Here is a 16,507-nt window from a genome sequence, read left to right as displayed (position 1 = left end):
GTATCCCATCACTCCGCGCTAATGTCTCGGAGGAGGCTGGCAGATTATTATTTTTTTTTTCCTTCAGTTTTCAGATTCAGTCACATTGTCATTTCTGTCTTCAGGGAGACATTGAAGTAACACATTTCTTTTGATGCATTTCAGTTGCCTGTTCTGTATCTTCTATTTAAAGTAAAAATCCTTCAGTATGACTGACAGAGCTTTAGTGTGGCACAGAGTAGAGAAGTCTCACATCTGTGTTTGTATGGATTGTCGTCTTTGTTGAACATGGTGACTCAATCAGATATTGCCTTTTTATATTCTTCTTCCCCCCGAAGCAGTACTGTGCCATAAATGCGGTTTCCAAATCTGCTAAATGGCCTTAACCACGCTGGACTTGAAGTGGTCTTTTCTTTCGAAATCAGGGATGCAGCGGGTGAGTGGTGTCTGTCTGCGTGAGACACTTCCACACGATTTGTTCGGAAAATACTTCACTCTGTCAAAATGTTCTTTTTATATTCATAAGTCCCCTGAGTGGACGGCTGATTAGTTTGGGAGATGCGGCATCTTTCGCTCGTGTTTGTTTGTCACTTTGTTTTCAGCCCTGTATTAAGATGCCAGGCTCAGCAGGCTACCATGGGGTTTCATCATTGTTAAGTGCTCATTCCAATCCCGCTGATTTCTCCACTTGGTTTTTCATCTCCGTCTTTCTGTCTGTTTGTCTTCTTTTTTTCCCTCTTTTTCATTCTTTATCCGACCATCTTGATTCCATCCCCCAAGAAAAGATAAACCCCACTTACATAATGTCATCCAAGGGCCTCAGATCTTCTTTCGCTTTGCTGCTACAGTCACAAAGAGAAGACCCTTAAAGCTTTGCATCCTGCATCTGGACGTGATTGTCTCATTGAATTACAAAGTATACCAGCATCCTTGAACAGGAGGACATTGAGGAGTGGGGGGAGGCTAAAGAATAGATGAATGTAAAAGATGGAAAGAGAATGGAAATCCGTGGAGAATGGCGTCCTGTATTGATTGAGGAGCCAGGAAGCTTCAGAGAGGCACTTCGGCACATGTTGTATCGACTAGTGGCCATACAGTCACAGATTGGCTGCAAAGGAGGGAATTACACAGACATGTTGGCATTCTGACTTTTAAAGCGTAGAATTAAAGTCGTGCATGACAGCTAAAAGAGGGCGGAGAGATTGGCCAGGTCATTTCTGCTGTTGTTCCTTCACTGAACTCCCGTTCTATAGATGTTCTTTAGTGTGTACAACTTCCACGTAATCATGCGTGTCTATTCGATGTATCATGCGACTGCTTGCTGACGTGTAATTGTGCGAAGAGAGCTGCCTTATCGATCTATAATGCAGGGCCCCATCAATGTTTAATGCAGTCTCTCTCACTCTTTCATTTCTCTCCCTCCCTTTCTCCAGCCCCAAATGGTAGGCTGCTTCCAGAGCCTACCATTTGGTATTGATCTATCACTTGCTGCTAATAAGAAGGAGCTGTGCTCTCGGGGATTGGGAGCTGCAAAGCCTCATCTGAGTCTTGGTTTTGGCTTGGCTTGCGACTTTTGGGTTTTGACTGGTACCCTTGGAGTGTTATCCAACCTACATCCATTGTATGATAAAGGGCAACTAATATTCTGTGATGCAGTCGCAATACAGCCTCGAGCCTTACGACTCCTTGAATTTATTTAAGGCTGGCGACGCCGACACCTACAAGCTATTGTTTTCCAATAGATTTATGAGCCATGGTTGCTTAGTTAACATTAAGCTCTCCGTGTTAACAATTTTCACAAAGACTCAACTACTGGTGAAACTGTCTGGTTTTAATTTAGTGGAGCTTGCAGGTGGAGCTGACATAGCAGAATATGAATACAGAAGAAAACACACTGGGCTACCTTCCAAACACTAGGGACATGGCAAGGTCCTTTCTTTGCCTTGCAAATGACTTGCTATAAACTTGGAGTGCATGGAGGACTAATTGCTTTTACAATGCTAAGGAGTAACCCAACATTAAGCTTCTAGACAGACAATAAACATCCCGGGTCCTTGAAACGCAGTTTTCAGTAACGTATTGTTTTTAAATGCACTCCATACTGTATTGTGTTTGGGGTAGGTGTTTGGGGTAGGTGGGTGGGCGGTGGGGGGGGTGTACACCCTGGACAGATCGCCAGTCCATTACAGGGGCAACAGAGAAACAGGCAATGAACTAAAACTAATTATAATAACCAATTAACCTAACAGATTAATTGTTTATTATTTACCTAATATTAAATAAATTTAAAAAATACCTATACCAAAATTTAATTAGTGTGTAACCTTAGGCTATTTAGATAACTTGTAATTTCAGCAATAAAAAAAAATGTTTCCTCTTTTTCCAAGAGATGTTTTGTGTAATTAAGTTGATTTTATAATGAAACTATTCAAATCCACTTATCATTTAATGGATGAACGGTTCACAGAAGTGCTCATTTAAAAGTCACACACATACACATACACATGCACATACACAAGGGACATTTTCAAAATCTCCAGTGCCAGTGGACAGGTGTGCGAGCTATGCCATGATGGCTGTTTGAGCCCCTCCCCGTTGCTAATCACCACTTAGCATACTCCATTTACTCATCTGCTACTTTGATATTCTGCTAATGGCAGGCATTAGACCACATGACTCTGCTCATCCACCCCTCCCTTGGGCCTTTGACCTTTTTTTTTTTTTTTTTTTCGTTTCCGCATCCTCAATATCTTAGACCGAATCCCCTCCAACCTCAACCCTCCCCCTTCCATTTAAAAAGGAAATAGAAAAAAAAATGGTCGACCAAGTGCCTGTGTGATTTGACTAAAGCTTCTGTGATTTCCCCTGAGAAAGGTTTGGCAGTCCCCACAATGCTGGCTGGCGCTGAGGGCTGTTTCATGCTCCTATCTCCCCAGCTGACAGCAAGTCGTACAAGCAGGCAGGCAGGCAGGCTGGAGCTGGCTGGCTGTGGAAACTAGACAAGGCAAGGCTGATCTTAGGGAAATTGAAATACTCTGATGGAAGCCGGGTGTGAACAAGGCTGTCACTGTAGGTGTACACAGAAAATTGCTCTCTAAGTTGGCTGGTGCATGAGCAGAACGGGTGTCCATCTGCGTGTGTCCTAACATGCATTGTGAATGCTTGTGTGTGCAGGGGCTAATTGGTTTCATGTCTGAGGACAGTTTCTCCCAGTAAGTAGAGATTGAGAATGAAAAGGCTCTTTTCTTCTTACAGGTGGCTTGTCACTCATCCTTACCACAATGTACTTGTTTTTAAATTTTTTTTAACCAAAGCTCTTGAACTACGGATGACGGGCTTTGAGTGTTCCGTCATTTGGAATGATTTCAAAATGCACAGCGACTTCAGTGAGACTCCAAATTAGCAGCAGCTGCGAGTGCGTGCTTCTTCTGGGGGAGTAGGTAAAGGGAGGGTGATGAGGGCTGGAACCTCTCCTGGAAATCTTGAAAGAGGGCATCGTTGTGTCTATGCATTTAATCAGAGTGAGATTTCTCCCTTATCAACAACACATGTGGGTTGTGCTAGCCAACCATTTGCTGTGAAAGTGGAAGAGCTCCAAGCCAAACACACAACAACCACAGTTCCTATGAAAATTGCACACACACACACTTTCTGCTTGTCTACTACAGAATGCAGATCATCACACAAGCATACCATTCACCCTTCTGTCTCCCAGTTTTTAATCTGTCTGGACACAACACAACAAACACAATGGAGTGTATGTCGTGGCAGGGGACATCGGAAAATGTGAAATATCCCTTGGTTCACTCTCTGTAAGATTAATGTTTTAGGACCGAGGATAAACTGTCTGTTACAGGGGAAATTATGAATCTATCATTACTCTGCTAAGGCCAGCATGTCAGTTAGTCCATCGCTCTATAAATCTGTATTGCAGGGAGAGGGGCAGGTGAGCGCTTTGTGAAAACTGCCATATTTCTCTCTTCTTTCCTTGAGCAACATATCATGTACCAGCAAGGCAGATATTAATCAAAAAAAGAGCTGATAAACTTCTGGTGCGAGCTGCCAGACTTATTTGTCTAAGCTATGTCCCTGAGGATTAGGAAGGGGGCAATCTGTGTTCTCATATTGCACTGATATGTGGCCAGATATGACATGTTGTATAATAAAAGTCCAAACAAAGATAAATCCAATCCTTGAACATTTCTCTGTACTTTTTTTCTTCCTTTTTCAGGCTGTATTGTGTTACTGTTTCATTTTGTGTACCCTAAAGTTATCCAACGTAGGTTGTCGTGGTTTTTGGCAAGCGTTTAGAAAATTAGCTAATTAATCTGAAATGAAAAAACATGTTATGGCTTGCAGATATATGCGTTTTCATAACTTTAGGTTAAGGAAAGCTGACACAAATACATCAGAGCCTCACCTTGGAGGGCTCCTTCTTCATATGTGAAGCCAACTCTTTTTGCCAAGCCATCTGCAAACCTCATACAGTGTATCCACATACCCACTTATCTTTCAACAAAATATCTGCCTTTCATGCAAATACTTGCACACATATAAGCAGGACAAAGGCAGGATGAAGTCTACGTACTGTATATAGCGAGAGAACACAATGCAAAGAGTTTTTTTTAGTCTCTCAGAGGTTCCTTCCAGCAAAGTGCCAAGGATTTGTTTCTCGTCTTAACAGAAGAGTAGCAGAGATGGATGAAACACTGTAGGGATTCTTTTACTTTCTGTTCATCAATGAGTGTCAAGCGATCACTGGGGCTTGAATATAATTTAGCTGTGTGGGATGGTACTCAAAATAGCTTCTGTGTGGCTAACCGCTGGATCTCTCTGTGTCTTTTTCTTTCTTTGCTGCAGAGACCTTGATGGACACTCGGGTGGCCACAGCTGAACTGGGGTGGACAGCATATCCTAATTCTGGGGTGAGCCCGTTGTTGCCAACACATGAATGTTTACATAATTAAATAAATCAGAAGTTTCACTTCACGCTGTTTTTCTGTTTTTCAGGTAAATGGCTTTGTTGGGTATGTGTAACATGACACAGAGCACGTACAGGTTTACAGGCAGACAGACAAATAGGCAGGAAAGCAGGCAGGATGGGAGTTATAGTTATAGACTTAAGCAGTGCCCAATGTAGCTCCCATTATGGGTATTATTTTCTCTGTGTCCCGGTTCATAATGACTTAATAACATAATGGGTCCACGTAAGTCCCAGAACACAGTACCTAAGTCCCTGTAAATGGAGGCTGAGGGGGATACCATAGACATAATGATACTGTAATGATACATTTATACAGGGAAGTGGAGGTATTAGGATGAAAGAGGGAGGAGGAGCTAAGAGGACAAAAAAATGCTCAGGGCTTTTCAGATTTAAAGGGAACTATCTGCAGCTTTTAGGTATTCTCACAGAAATGGAATGAGCCTAACTGGAACAAAGTGGAACAATATTCCTCTTTTCTCTTTTTTGATTGAAACTCAGTATTATTGCCCTGTTATGCTAATGGAGCGTTTTAAGACCTTGTTTTCTGTATTGTAATTCGATAATTCAATGAAAGGCTCCATAGCACAACAGTGATATGAATCTTACAGGAGCTATCCAGGATAGAAAAGGACTGTTTCCCGCATTTTCTGGGTCTTTAGGTTTTTATGAGGCATTTTACACACGTGTAAAAGGAGCTTTTATTGCTACCGAGCAGAGCTTTGACTCTGTTTAAGCATTAGAGTGTGGCAGGTTTTTTTTTTTTGTATTCCTCAAGGAATACAAGCTAAAATAACCTGTGATAACCTCGTGTGTGCAGTGTGTGTCTGCTGTGATAGTGTCATCTGCACAATATCTGGAGTTAGGCCTTCTCATTGTGGTCTCCACAGTTTCAGTGTTTTTCTCTTATGGCATGAGCCATGTCGCAACTTCCTTCATGATTAATCAAGAAAACCCCAGTGGCAGATGGAGCAAGTGGACTTGTACATTTTCTTGTACATTTCTGTACGAAAATCTTGATACATTTTTTCTTCAAAAATGTTTAGCTGATATCTAAAATTAGCTGATTGCAGGTATTAGCATGACCAGGATTTCCCCTAGCTTAACTGACTGACTTCCTATTGACTACCTACACATATTATGGGTTTAAATAAATGCAACTCTAGTCGTTCCAAGACTTAATAGACCAACTTGATCAAATGGTGAACAGCAGTGTTCGTCATTAAGAACATTTGTACCATGTGCAAGCTGTAGTAATGCCATCAAAGCGATCACGAAGCCAAGTGTTTTTCTTGTAATACGAGAATGCCCCACCAAAAACTGGCTTTTGCCACGGCACATAGAGCTGTGTCTCATGTGCAGCCTCAAATCAGCTGCTCACAGATACTGAGAGACCTACATACAAATGGCTGGTGACCATCGCAAAGACACAGCACATTTTCCACATGTAGAACAGATATATGTTTAAAAGTTATTCTTAATAAGATCTGACATGCATACCAAAGGTGCAGTACAACAACACTAACAGTTCAAAAATAATAATTGTTTTGACAGATTCATGTTAAATTGTTACATGTGTATTTGAATTGTATTTCTGCCTTTCTTAATGTTCCCTTCTACTGAACAGGCAGGCAGTGACCCAGCAACCAACACTTACCAGCTGTGAACAAAGAGTATTTATGGCTTTAAAGGATAATTAGTCCGGTTGTTTTGGACCAAAACTACAGAAAACAATGCATTAGATTTGAGATTCACTGATGCACCAAAACAATAATCAGCCAAACAGCCACAAAATGCTTCATTTTATTTTCCAAATAAAATAAATTATTAAGCTTTAACATTTTCTCTAAATAAAGATAGAGGGGTACAAATAATGAAGTTGCTGTACACCCCAAACAAAGCAGGAGCATTTGTACAACAAACCAAGTGTCAGGTGCTTATATGTCATTTTCCTTTAAATTATAAATTTACCAGCTAACAGGACATCAACCTTTTTCTCTTTTTCACTCATCTCCATAATTTTCCTTTTAACTGCTTTGATTCCTTTACTGCTCATACCGAGGCTCATACTGCCTCAGGTTGAGGTTGCTGACGTCTTGCTAGCTCTGAGCTCTGGTTAGCTTTAGCTTTAGCCACTTTCCCCTTCTTCAAGCTGGGCATGTTCAGCTGGGTGAAAGTGATTTAAGTGCCTCATTAGGTTTATTTCAAACATTTTTGTGGTGGTTCCCCTACGGTTTACCATGATGAATGATCACAGCCACATGCTAACATGTCATTAACATGTAGATGTGGGTGTGAAAGTGACTACTTGTTTGCGTCGCTGTGTGCTCTTTGAGCATGCACGAAATGGAGTATCTTGTAATCTGACACATGTGAGACTCATCCGCTGCTTTATGCTTTATGCCTGAGATTTGGAATTGCACACTTTGTCAAAAGAAAGCAAACAAACAAACAAAAGTATTTCTAACTGTTTGTAGACAGGAGCTATTGGTTTCATACTAAACTTATAACTCTGAATGCGCTAATGTGCAATAAAATATTTCTTTTTCAGCTTGACATTGTCACATCTTTATATCTGAAAAGAGAAAGAAAATCCAGTGAGACTTGTTGCGTTTAGACTTCTACAGTGCTGTTTCCATCGAAGCGGATTCAGTTTAGCCCCCAGGCATACAGAGACATATCTAACTTGTTGAGTTGAGCGTAGTTCAATCCTGCTCCTGTTGTAAAGGTTCAGGCAGGGAAGGGCCTGGTTTAGGACGGATGCACAAACTGTTTACTAGTAGAACTTATTACACTATGCAGCTACCGTGACCTTGAGCGTGAGAGATGCAGCATGACTGTGAGAAAATATTCATTATCACGCACACTCACACAATTAATGTAAATCCAGTTTTTAATAGATTTCTGTGCGAGCTGAGATGTAATAACTTAGTCAATATCAGATAAATTCCCAAGTGTACAACCCTCACCTCTGAGAGCTGCAGGCGAACCTCTTTATGTGTCATGCAGTTAATTTATCAAGAGCCTGAACCTTCAAAAACAATGTTTTATTGCAGCTTTTCATAGCTGAATCAATCATAGCTGCAGCTATAGATAAAGATTGCAAATGCCAATCTTAAAACCAAGACTGTAGCCTGAGGGGTGGGAAAAGTATTGTCATGTAGATACAGTATACTAAGTTTAGCTCTGTGTGTGCAGCCAGTAACTGGGCAGTCAATTTGCTACTCTTTATAACCTTAACAACTGCTTCTCTAACACCACACAACAAGAGTTAAAGTGCACACACTGCATGGTTCCTGTGCTATTTGATACAACTCATTAATTTTCTTTATTAACTTTCCCCTCAGGAGTTTTTAAGCAGTGTATTTGTGTTCCTGTGTGCGTTTGTGCGCTTGGCTGACTCAAAGGGTTAATTCAGAAGGACTCCAGAAGCAGTGCCATTAGTTCCAGTGGTGTAAATGCAAGAACATCAGAGCTAGGCATGCAGACATATAATGGAATAGCAGCAGTGTGGTATGGTAGCAGTTTTCTGGAGAAAGAAAGTTAGTGTGGAAGGTAGAAAAAGGTGGAGAGTAAACAATATAATATTCTTTCATCATGTGCCTTCCCGCTACAGTATATTTTTTTTTATTGTTTCAAATGTCTATTCTAAAGCTTTTTTTGCTCACTCTGTCTCACCTTCATCCTTATGTGTCACTCTCATGTGTTTCTCCTCTCCCTTTTCCTTCTGCTCTCTGTCATGCTCTTATGCACACTCCCTACAATAAATAAAATATGGAGTCCCTGAAAGGCAAGTATCCCCCAACCTTGCGGCCATGCGACAAAGAGCAGACATGAACAGCAATGACACACACCTGGACACACACACACATATACACACAGTGACTTAACCAAAGCACAGTTCCTGTTCCAGTTTTCAACAGCCTCTCGGTTTGACTGGGGTGGCTGTGGCTTGAGTGGTAGAGTGGGATGTACTACTAATTGGAAGGTTTGTGGTTTGATTACCCCAGCTCCTCCAGTACACATGATGTAGTGTCCTCGGACAATAAACTGTAACACAAATTACCGCCCGATGGATACTTTAGGGTGTGAGTTTGTGAAGATAGTAAAAAGAATAAGAGTGCTGTGTGAATGGGTGAATATAGCTTGTAGTAAAAAGTAGAATAGAAAATAATTTTTTAAGTAAATTTTTAAAAAATGTGTTAAGCCAATTAAATTTATGGTGAAGAGCGTAATCGGATGAAAAATGGTTGGGCACATTTAGACTCTGGTGAATGCAAAAAAGGCAACCATGTTGTAAAAATATATTAAAATGTGAGTATTTCTTCAACTCTGATTGCATTGCTACTTTTTGTCCATTAAACTAAATACAATTAAATAAAATTAAATCTAGGAAAAAAAGTTCCCTCTTGTAAAGTCTCAGAATGTCACTTAATCATTAAGCCGTAAATGACAAACTAAGAACGCTAAGTCAAGTACTGTTATTAGGTATTTTCAATTCAATTCAATTCAATTCAATTCAATTCAATTTTATTTATATAGCGCCAAATCACAACAAAAGTCGCCTCAAGGCGCTTTATATTCTACAGTAGATAGCACAATAATAAATACAGAGAAAAACCCAACAATCATATGACCCCCTATGAGCAAGCACTTTGGCGACAGTGGGAAGGAAAAACTCCCTTTTAACAGGAAGAATCATTCTGTTTCAACTGATTACAGCTTTAGAGGTTAAATTCTCTGGCTCAGACCTTGAGTTTGAAGAGCCAGCAGTCATGGGCTCCTCTAAGTAGATGGCTGACAATCTGAAAATAGAGCTAAGTGATGTTTACAAAGTAGGTAAAAGCTATGAAAAGCATTTTGCGCCTCCAAATTCTGCTGTCTAAAATGTCAAGAAGGGTCAGAAAAAATGTCGTGGAGTGGTCCAAGGCATACTTGAAGTTCTGCCGAGATGTACTTCAAGGAACACAAGCTTCATGTGAACTACTGACTCAGTAACTGTTGCATTTGCAGCTGTTACAAAGTCAATGACTTATGATTTAACTTAAAATAAATGTAAAACTGTACTGACATTTCAGCCAAGGCCAGTCTGCCAGTGTCCTACTGAAGTGCAGTAGGACTCCAAAAATATGTACTTGTATTAAAAATGGTCAATCCACGGCTCAGATAAAACTGATGAAAAGTGACCAAAACACCCCCAATGGATTAACTGGTTCATTCAGAAGAAATGCTGAAATAATGCTACTTGCTAATGCTAATATTTGTCCCTACTAATTTTGGAAATTTTGGAAAAGTAGCAGCAGGGAAACTGTATTAGAGTAAAGAGTTTCCCAAAGGCAGTGTTGGTTAAAAAAACATTGTAAGCAAGTAAAAAATGAATGTTGTTGAAAGAAAATGTTTTAGTCTGGTAACTTAAAAAAATGAAGTGAATGAAGGAGAATTCAAAGTTATGTGATATTAAACTTCATGCCATTTATTTTTGTTGTGTTTTTTAAAAATAATTTTGGTAAAACGGGAACCAGACATGCACGACTGTATTCATTTTGGATCGGGTGGATGAAACTAGAGGAGAGTGTATGGAGGGAGCGAGAGGGTAAAAGAAGAGAGACGGCTAAAAAAGAAATGTGATAGTGATGTTCGAGGGGCTCCGGGATCAGGAAGGGGTTTGGGGGAGGATTAGAAGAAGCTGGAGTGAGAGAGGGTGAGGGATCAACTGTGTGAATGGGGCAAAAAAGCCAAACCTTTGGCCCCTCAACATTCAGCTGTGTGTTTGTGTGTGTCTGTGTTAAAGAAAGCTCGGGTTAACTCATGTGAGTCAAGAAGGTCACAATCTGACTCCAAGCTTTAAGAGGAAGATCCTAGGAAGGGTGGGTGGGTGTTGGGGAGTTATGCGATCAGCGGGTGGCAGTGGCTGTACGGACGAAGGCTGAGTGCTGTAAACTGTTGTGAGGCAGGGCAGGTTGGTGGGGTTGTCAGAGGCTTAGGAAGGAGAGGGCTATGTGTGTCTGTGTGATTGCGTGGGTGGGTGGAGGTGGGGTTGGTGTGCAAGGGAACATGATAGACTGGAAAGCTGCAGCCAAAAACAGACAAACTGAAGTAAATGCTCTGAATGAAATTAATCATGCCATTACTGACATGAATCAGTAATAGCATGGTTAATATTGCTGCAAATATATGCCATTAATTAATTAATTAGTTAGCGTTCTGCTTATTATTAGCCCATTATTTGAAATGGGAAGATGCCTGTTTCATTTACCTTTAAATATCTGCCTAATCTGTGGAACATACTCAGATAATGGTAAATATTCAAGTTTGTTTACTAGTTAGTATTTAACCCAGATAATCTTACATATAATATGTATAAAATCCTCTGTGGGATACTTCAACTAGTTACTGTCGATAACTTTGACTAGCTGGTAATCATTTGCTGTGTGGATTTAACACTGTTCATTTATTTGCTGTTATGCCAACAGAAAATGCACACGTTTATTTACTTTTCACCTTCAGTGACTTAAAGAATCACTGAATGTAACAATGTCCCAGTTGTGTCCATTCGTTTTTATAGTTCCCCCGTGTGTCTGTGTTGTGAAATTGTAGAAAATGTAGTGAAAAACATTTAAATGTCTTTTCTCAAACTGTAGTGCATTGAGGATTCGGGACCACCAAGGCAGCGTAAAATGGGGCGTGAGACAGAAGGCGTAAGATAACGAGGAGAATTTGGAAGCGCCCCTCTCTGTTGTTGTGGCAGGTGCATAAGATGGTTTGGAGAAGCAGTGGAACTCACCATAATATGTTTGTTTGGATTTACTCTCTCTTGTTCTTCCACATGTGAGATTGTGTGTGCTCAGGCATAAATTTGAGTGGCTGAGAGTGTTGTATATCTGCACCTGCATATGTGAGCATGCACAAGCGCAGGTGCTGGAAGAGGAGTGCGATTTTTGGGCGTGCCCTATATGCTCCCCCCTGTTGTGTTCAGTGCTTCGGCAACGCTCCCGTGGACCTTAACTGCACAGGTGTCAGCATACACTCAGCATTTCCTAAAGAGCACAGATAGATCCATAACGGCCATTTCACCATCTGCTGACCAGACTCAATATACCTCAATTATTCATACCCTGAAAGACAGACAAACACTGGGTCAATGGAGATAAGGGAACACAGGAGGGAAAAGTAAAGTGAGGGAAATAAAAAAGAGAAAAGGGCAGAGAGAATGGAAAAGGGGGACGATTGAATATAGATGGTCAGAGAAATGGGGAGAATTCATGGAACGTAACACCAAAGCAGCACTGAAGGAGAAAGGATAAAAGTCATATCTATACCTATACTGAAAGTACTTACACTTGTATCCAGGGTCACCCTGTAAGCAGAATTTAAATGATTTAAAGTGCTAAGTCATTGGCTAATTTAGTTTTTTTCAAGGTTTCATAAAGTGTAAAAAAAGAAAAAAGGGGTCACATGTAGTTTAGGGTCTGGTGCTAATTCAGTGTGTGACATGTTAACTCAAAAAAATTAAAATACTGTGGTGGTTGACAGGAAGGACGTTTTGGAGATATTTTCCGATCCTGCTTCTATTATTGATTTATTCATACCTTAAAAGTCGGGTTCAAAGGGCATAAGGGAGAAATAAAACGTAAAAGTTAAATAAGGAAAGTGGGTGGGAAAAAACGGCAGAGAGGAATGGACAAAGGGGTTGCTTGAATGTAGATAATACTTGTCAGAAATGATGGAGAGAAAGGAGATCAAGGACGCGTGTGCAGGAATGAGAAATAGAGGGATGGAGGTGAACTCTGACCTTAGTGGGCTCGAGCTGAACTGGAATGAGAAGGAGGAAAAAAAATGACTGTGAGTCATGCTGGCTTCACTTCAGAGGCCAGGTGAGAAGAGTGCCTTCATTACATACACGGAGACCCACATACCTGTGCACACACTCACACAAACACACACACAAATACTAATGAAAATGCTGCACTATATCTATATATATATATATATATATATATATATGTATATATATATATATACATATATATATTTGTATATACATGCTGGATGTCAATTTAACCGGACATAAGCACATGCTCATCATTACACATTCACCCACATAACTCTTTATAAAGTCTTTGGGAATATGCTACGGTTGAAAAGAAATTGGATGCACATGCACATTTGTGCAAATGCGCACACATACATATAGTAGACATTGTCATACCAGTGGGAGACCTGTTTCATTTTACCTCCATGATTACGGAGTGTGATTTAGTTGTGAAGCCAGACATCTGAATTTGCTCTGAGCTCAGACGCGGGCATATCTGCCCAGCGTGAAGACTGGAATGGTAAGACAACGAATCACTCAGATCACAGTGCATCCATGGGTCTCTGTCGGAGGGTTTTGTGTGGATGTAAGTCTTTGCTTGGGCATTTGCGCGTTTGTGTTTTCTTAAAAGTCTTATCCAGCGTTACCTCTGAATATTTTCTGTACGCAAATGAGACTTGGTCAAGACAACAGCGTCTACGTTTGGTCACAGAAAGATAAAAACGATATGCGTGTCACATAGAAACACTATGCAGTAGTCACATGTTCGATCGGGCTGTTTTGGAACTGTATGCCGCAATTCCATAATATTTCTCCCTCTCATTATTATTTTTTCACCTTTCCACCATTATTTTTAAATATTCCCTTTTGGAGTGAAATAACATGTGGCTGCCTCAATTATTGATTTCCATCCTGTGGATTCCCTCTGCATAAATGTAGGAATTGACTTGGATGTTTTTTGGAAACCAAGGACATTTTTTTCTTTTGTCTAAGAATAAATAAAAGAACAAAGGAATAGAAGTGGGACAGAAAAGAAAGGAGAAATGACTCTTAAATCTTAAATTTGGTATGAATTTGGAGGAGTGTGCAGGAGCGCCTTGAGGCTGAGTTTGGCTTGTATGTGTGGGAGTGATTGTGTGTCTGCTCCAGTACCTGCAGTACCTGCTATTTCAGCCGTCCTACAGAGTTGGCAGAAATAGCAGTAAACCCTTCCATTCTTCTATTCCATCTTCTCACCCTGACTGCTTCTGACTTTTTTTTCCCGCTGCCTTTCTTCACTCCAGCTTGTCTGTCTCAAAGCGCCGATTCCGTCTTTTCACGATCTGCATCTAACCACGAACCGCAGAACGCAACTATCCCACCTTACCCTGCCCCACCCTCTCCATATCTTTTTGTATCTTTCTGTATGGATGATAGGGCTGGTAGGTGTTGTGCTATACACACAAACACACATGTGCACAATGTACATCTTAAATCATTAGGAGCCTTAAATTCATCGTTTAAGAGACAGTATTCTCTCATCTCATTCAAGGAATATTATGTTATCTGATTCTGCAGTCTTCAAGTGAAATATAATTTCAGTTTTCTTAACCTGGACAGTTTGATATTTGCTATGTTAGGTAGAAATGTCACATCCTATGGAAAGGCATCCATACATACTTCAGTGTACAAAAGAAAATTTAAAAAGGACAGCTCACCTGCCAAAAGTGAAATACATTTTCTGTCATTTGCTGTTAAATCATGGTTGATCCTGTCTATAAATGATCATTTTTTATAAGTAAGTAACACACATACGTGCTATATTTCATGCTTAAATACATGAAACTGCCTCACTTTGCAAAAGGCTCGTGGTGCTGTGTGATGCTGCAGGTGTGCGATAAAATTCAGGAGAAAAACTCAGAATAACACATTTATGAACACTTTATTCTTTAATAGCTGTAAAATTGTAGATCAAAGTGAGAACTTAACATACATGAAAGGCGCTTGGTGATTTTTGGAGAGGATGGCGTGATCCTCAGGCGAGTAAAGGAATGCAAATGTATGTTTTGCACTTGCTGTGATATTTATGGAGCAGTGCCGCTGCTGAAATGTTGAAAAAGCCCGATGTTCAGACTTTGTCCTGTGTGCCGTAAAGGAGGGGCTTTGAGGCTTCCATGAGTTACGATCGTGAGACATACTGAAAGCAGTGATTTAGGCCACAAAAAGGATGTTTTTGTCCTTCTTTTCCTGTCATATTTTTGCTCTTCACATTCTGTTGCAAATGTATTTTTCTGTCGCCCCAGTTTCATTACTTTTCGACTTTTCGTGTCTTTCTCTATGCATGCAAATATACATAGTAATAATTCATTATTTAGTGTTTTTTCGTATGATTCTCCAGAATAAATCCATAAGATTGCAGAGGCTGTCAGATTTCAGATAAACACTGCTTGAACCTTTTACACAGGGTGACTCAAGGTAATGTTGCTACTGGTAACCTAAAGTCGTGCTGAGGCAGTGTCAGCTTCATGGTTTCTCTCAAGGCACCTGAGTGGGTGTTACCAGGTGCACTGTGCTAGAAAAGTATTCAAAAAACAGTCTTATGCTTCAGCACAATAACCCTAACCTTCTTTTTGTGCTTTTACACATCTAGTTGAATTAATGAAGGTTTCCAGACCACTTGCTGATTTATCTCTGGGCTTATTAAATCTTTCCTATGTGAATAATTGCGTGAATATCTTAATCAAACAAATGTTTTGAGATTAAGCAATTTAATATTTATTACACACAAAGCTGCACTAATTACTGTTTTTTGGGTTTTGTTGTTTTTATCCATCAGTCAAAGTTGGAGCATTTGAAATTAAAAATATATAAAAAATGTTGATGTTGATTCCAAAATATAAAAATTTCCAGCGGAATACATATTATTAAAAGCATAAGGACAACAGAGTAAAAATAATTAACTTTTTTTAATGGGACACATAAAAATCTGTCATTATAAATCCTAATTTATTTATTTTTTTAATCTAAAACATTAATTGATGTCTCCTTTTCCACATCAAGCAGCTTGCTCTGCCTACCAGTCTTTATGAATTATACTTATTTTAATGATTAAATACAAAAAAAAAAAAGAGCCTTCTATATGAAGGGTGGTTATGGCCAAGGATATGCAGAAAGTCAGTTAATTGCAGGCTTGGCCACTGGATCCCAGACCATTTTAAGGACCAAAGTGCCCTTGAGAAAGACACTTGAACCCCAATTTGCATCCCTGAAAACAATGCAACCCTGTCTGGGAGAGTTCAGTTTACTGTTATAGCTAAAAACATCTGTATCCAAGCAGACAGACTGCTTAAAGCAACTGGCTCGTAATTGAAAATGCAAGCGTTAATAATTCTGTTTTAAAAGTTGGATGGAGAAACATGAGAGCGAGCAGTCTGTGTGAATTGTTCACTGAGTGGTGCAGAGTGCAGTCACGTTCTGTGCCTCTCTATAAGGAAATGAGACAAAAGACATACTAAAAGCATTTGGAGCAGAGAATGAAACCGAATGGTAACTAATATGTCAACAGAGCACAAATATCACACAGTCCAATTCACTAGCGCGGACCCTACATCCAAATATGAATAAAAAATATTTGTTGATAATGTAGCAAGAGACCTCGTTGAGGTCTGGCGGTGGTTCGTCGTCCTGACAGATCCCATCGATACCTTTGGAGGAAGCTAATAAAACAGGGGAATGAATGGTGGGTCAAAGAGGCC

At 40.0% G+C, this 16,507-nt stretch overlaps 1 protein-coding gene across 2 annotated transcripts in view; it reads left to right on the top strand.

The window, feature by feature from the left end:
* ephb1 (EPH receptor B1) overlaps positions 1–16,507 on the top strand; it is a 154,848-nt gene that overhangs the window by 44,604 nt on the left and 93,737 nt on the right. For both annotated transcript variants that reach the window (XM_005476260.4, XM_013269921.3), the window contains exon 2: positions 4,840–4,904. In XM_005476260.4, coding sequence (XP_005476317.1) covers positions 4,840–4,904 — 65 coding nt within the window. The remainder of the gene's footprint in view (positions 1–4,839; positions 4,905–16,507) is intronic.

This window comes from Oreochromis niloticus, linkage group LG18 (assembly GCF_001858045.2).
Source record: "Oreochromis niloticus isolate F11D_XX linkage group LG18, O_niloticus_UMD_NMBU, whole genome shotgun sequence".
NCBI lineage: Eukaryota > Metazoa > Chordata > Actinopteri > Cichliformes > Cichlidae > Oreochromis > Oreochromis niloticus.
This window is presented reverse-complemented; position numbering and strand designations above follow the sequence as displayed.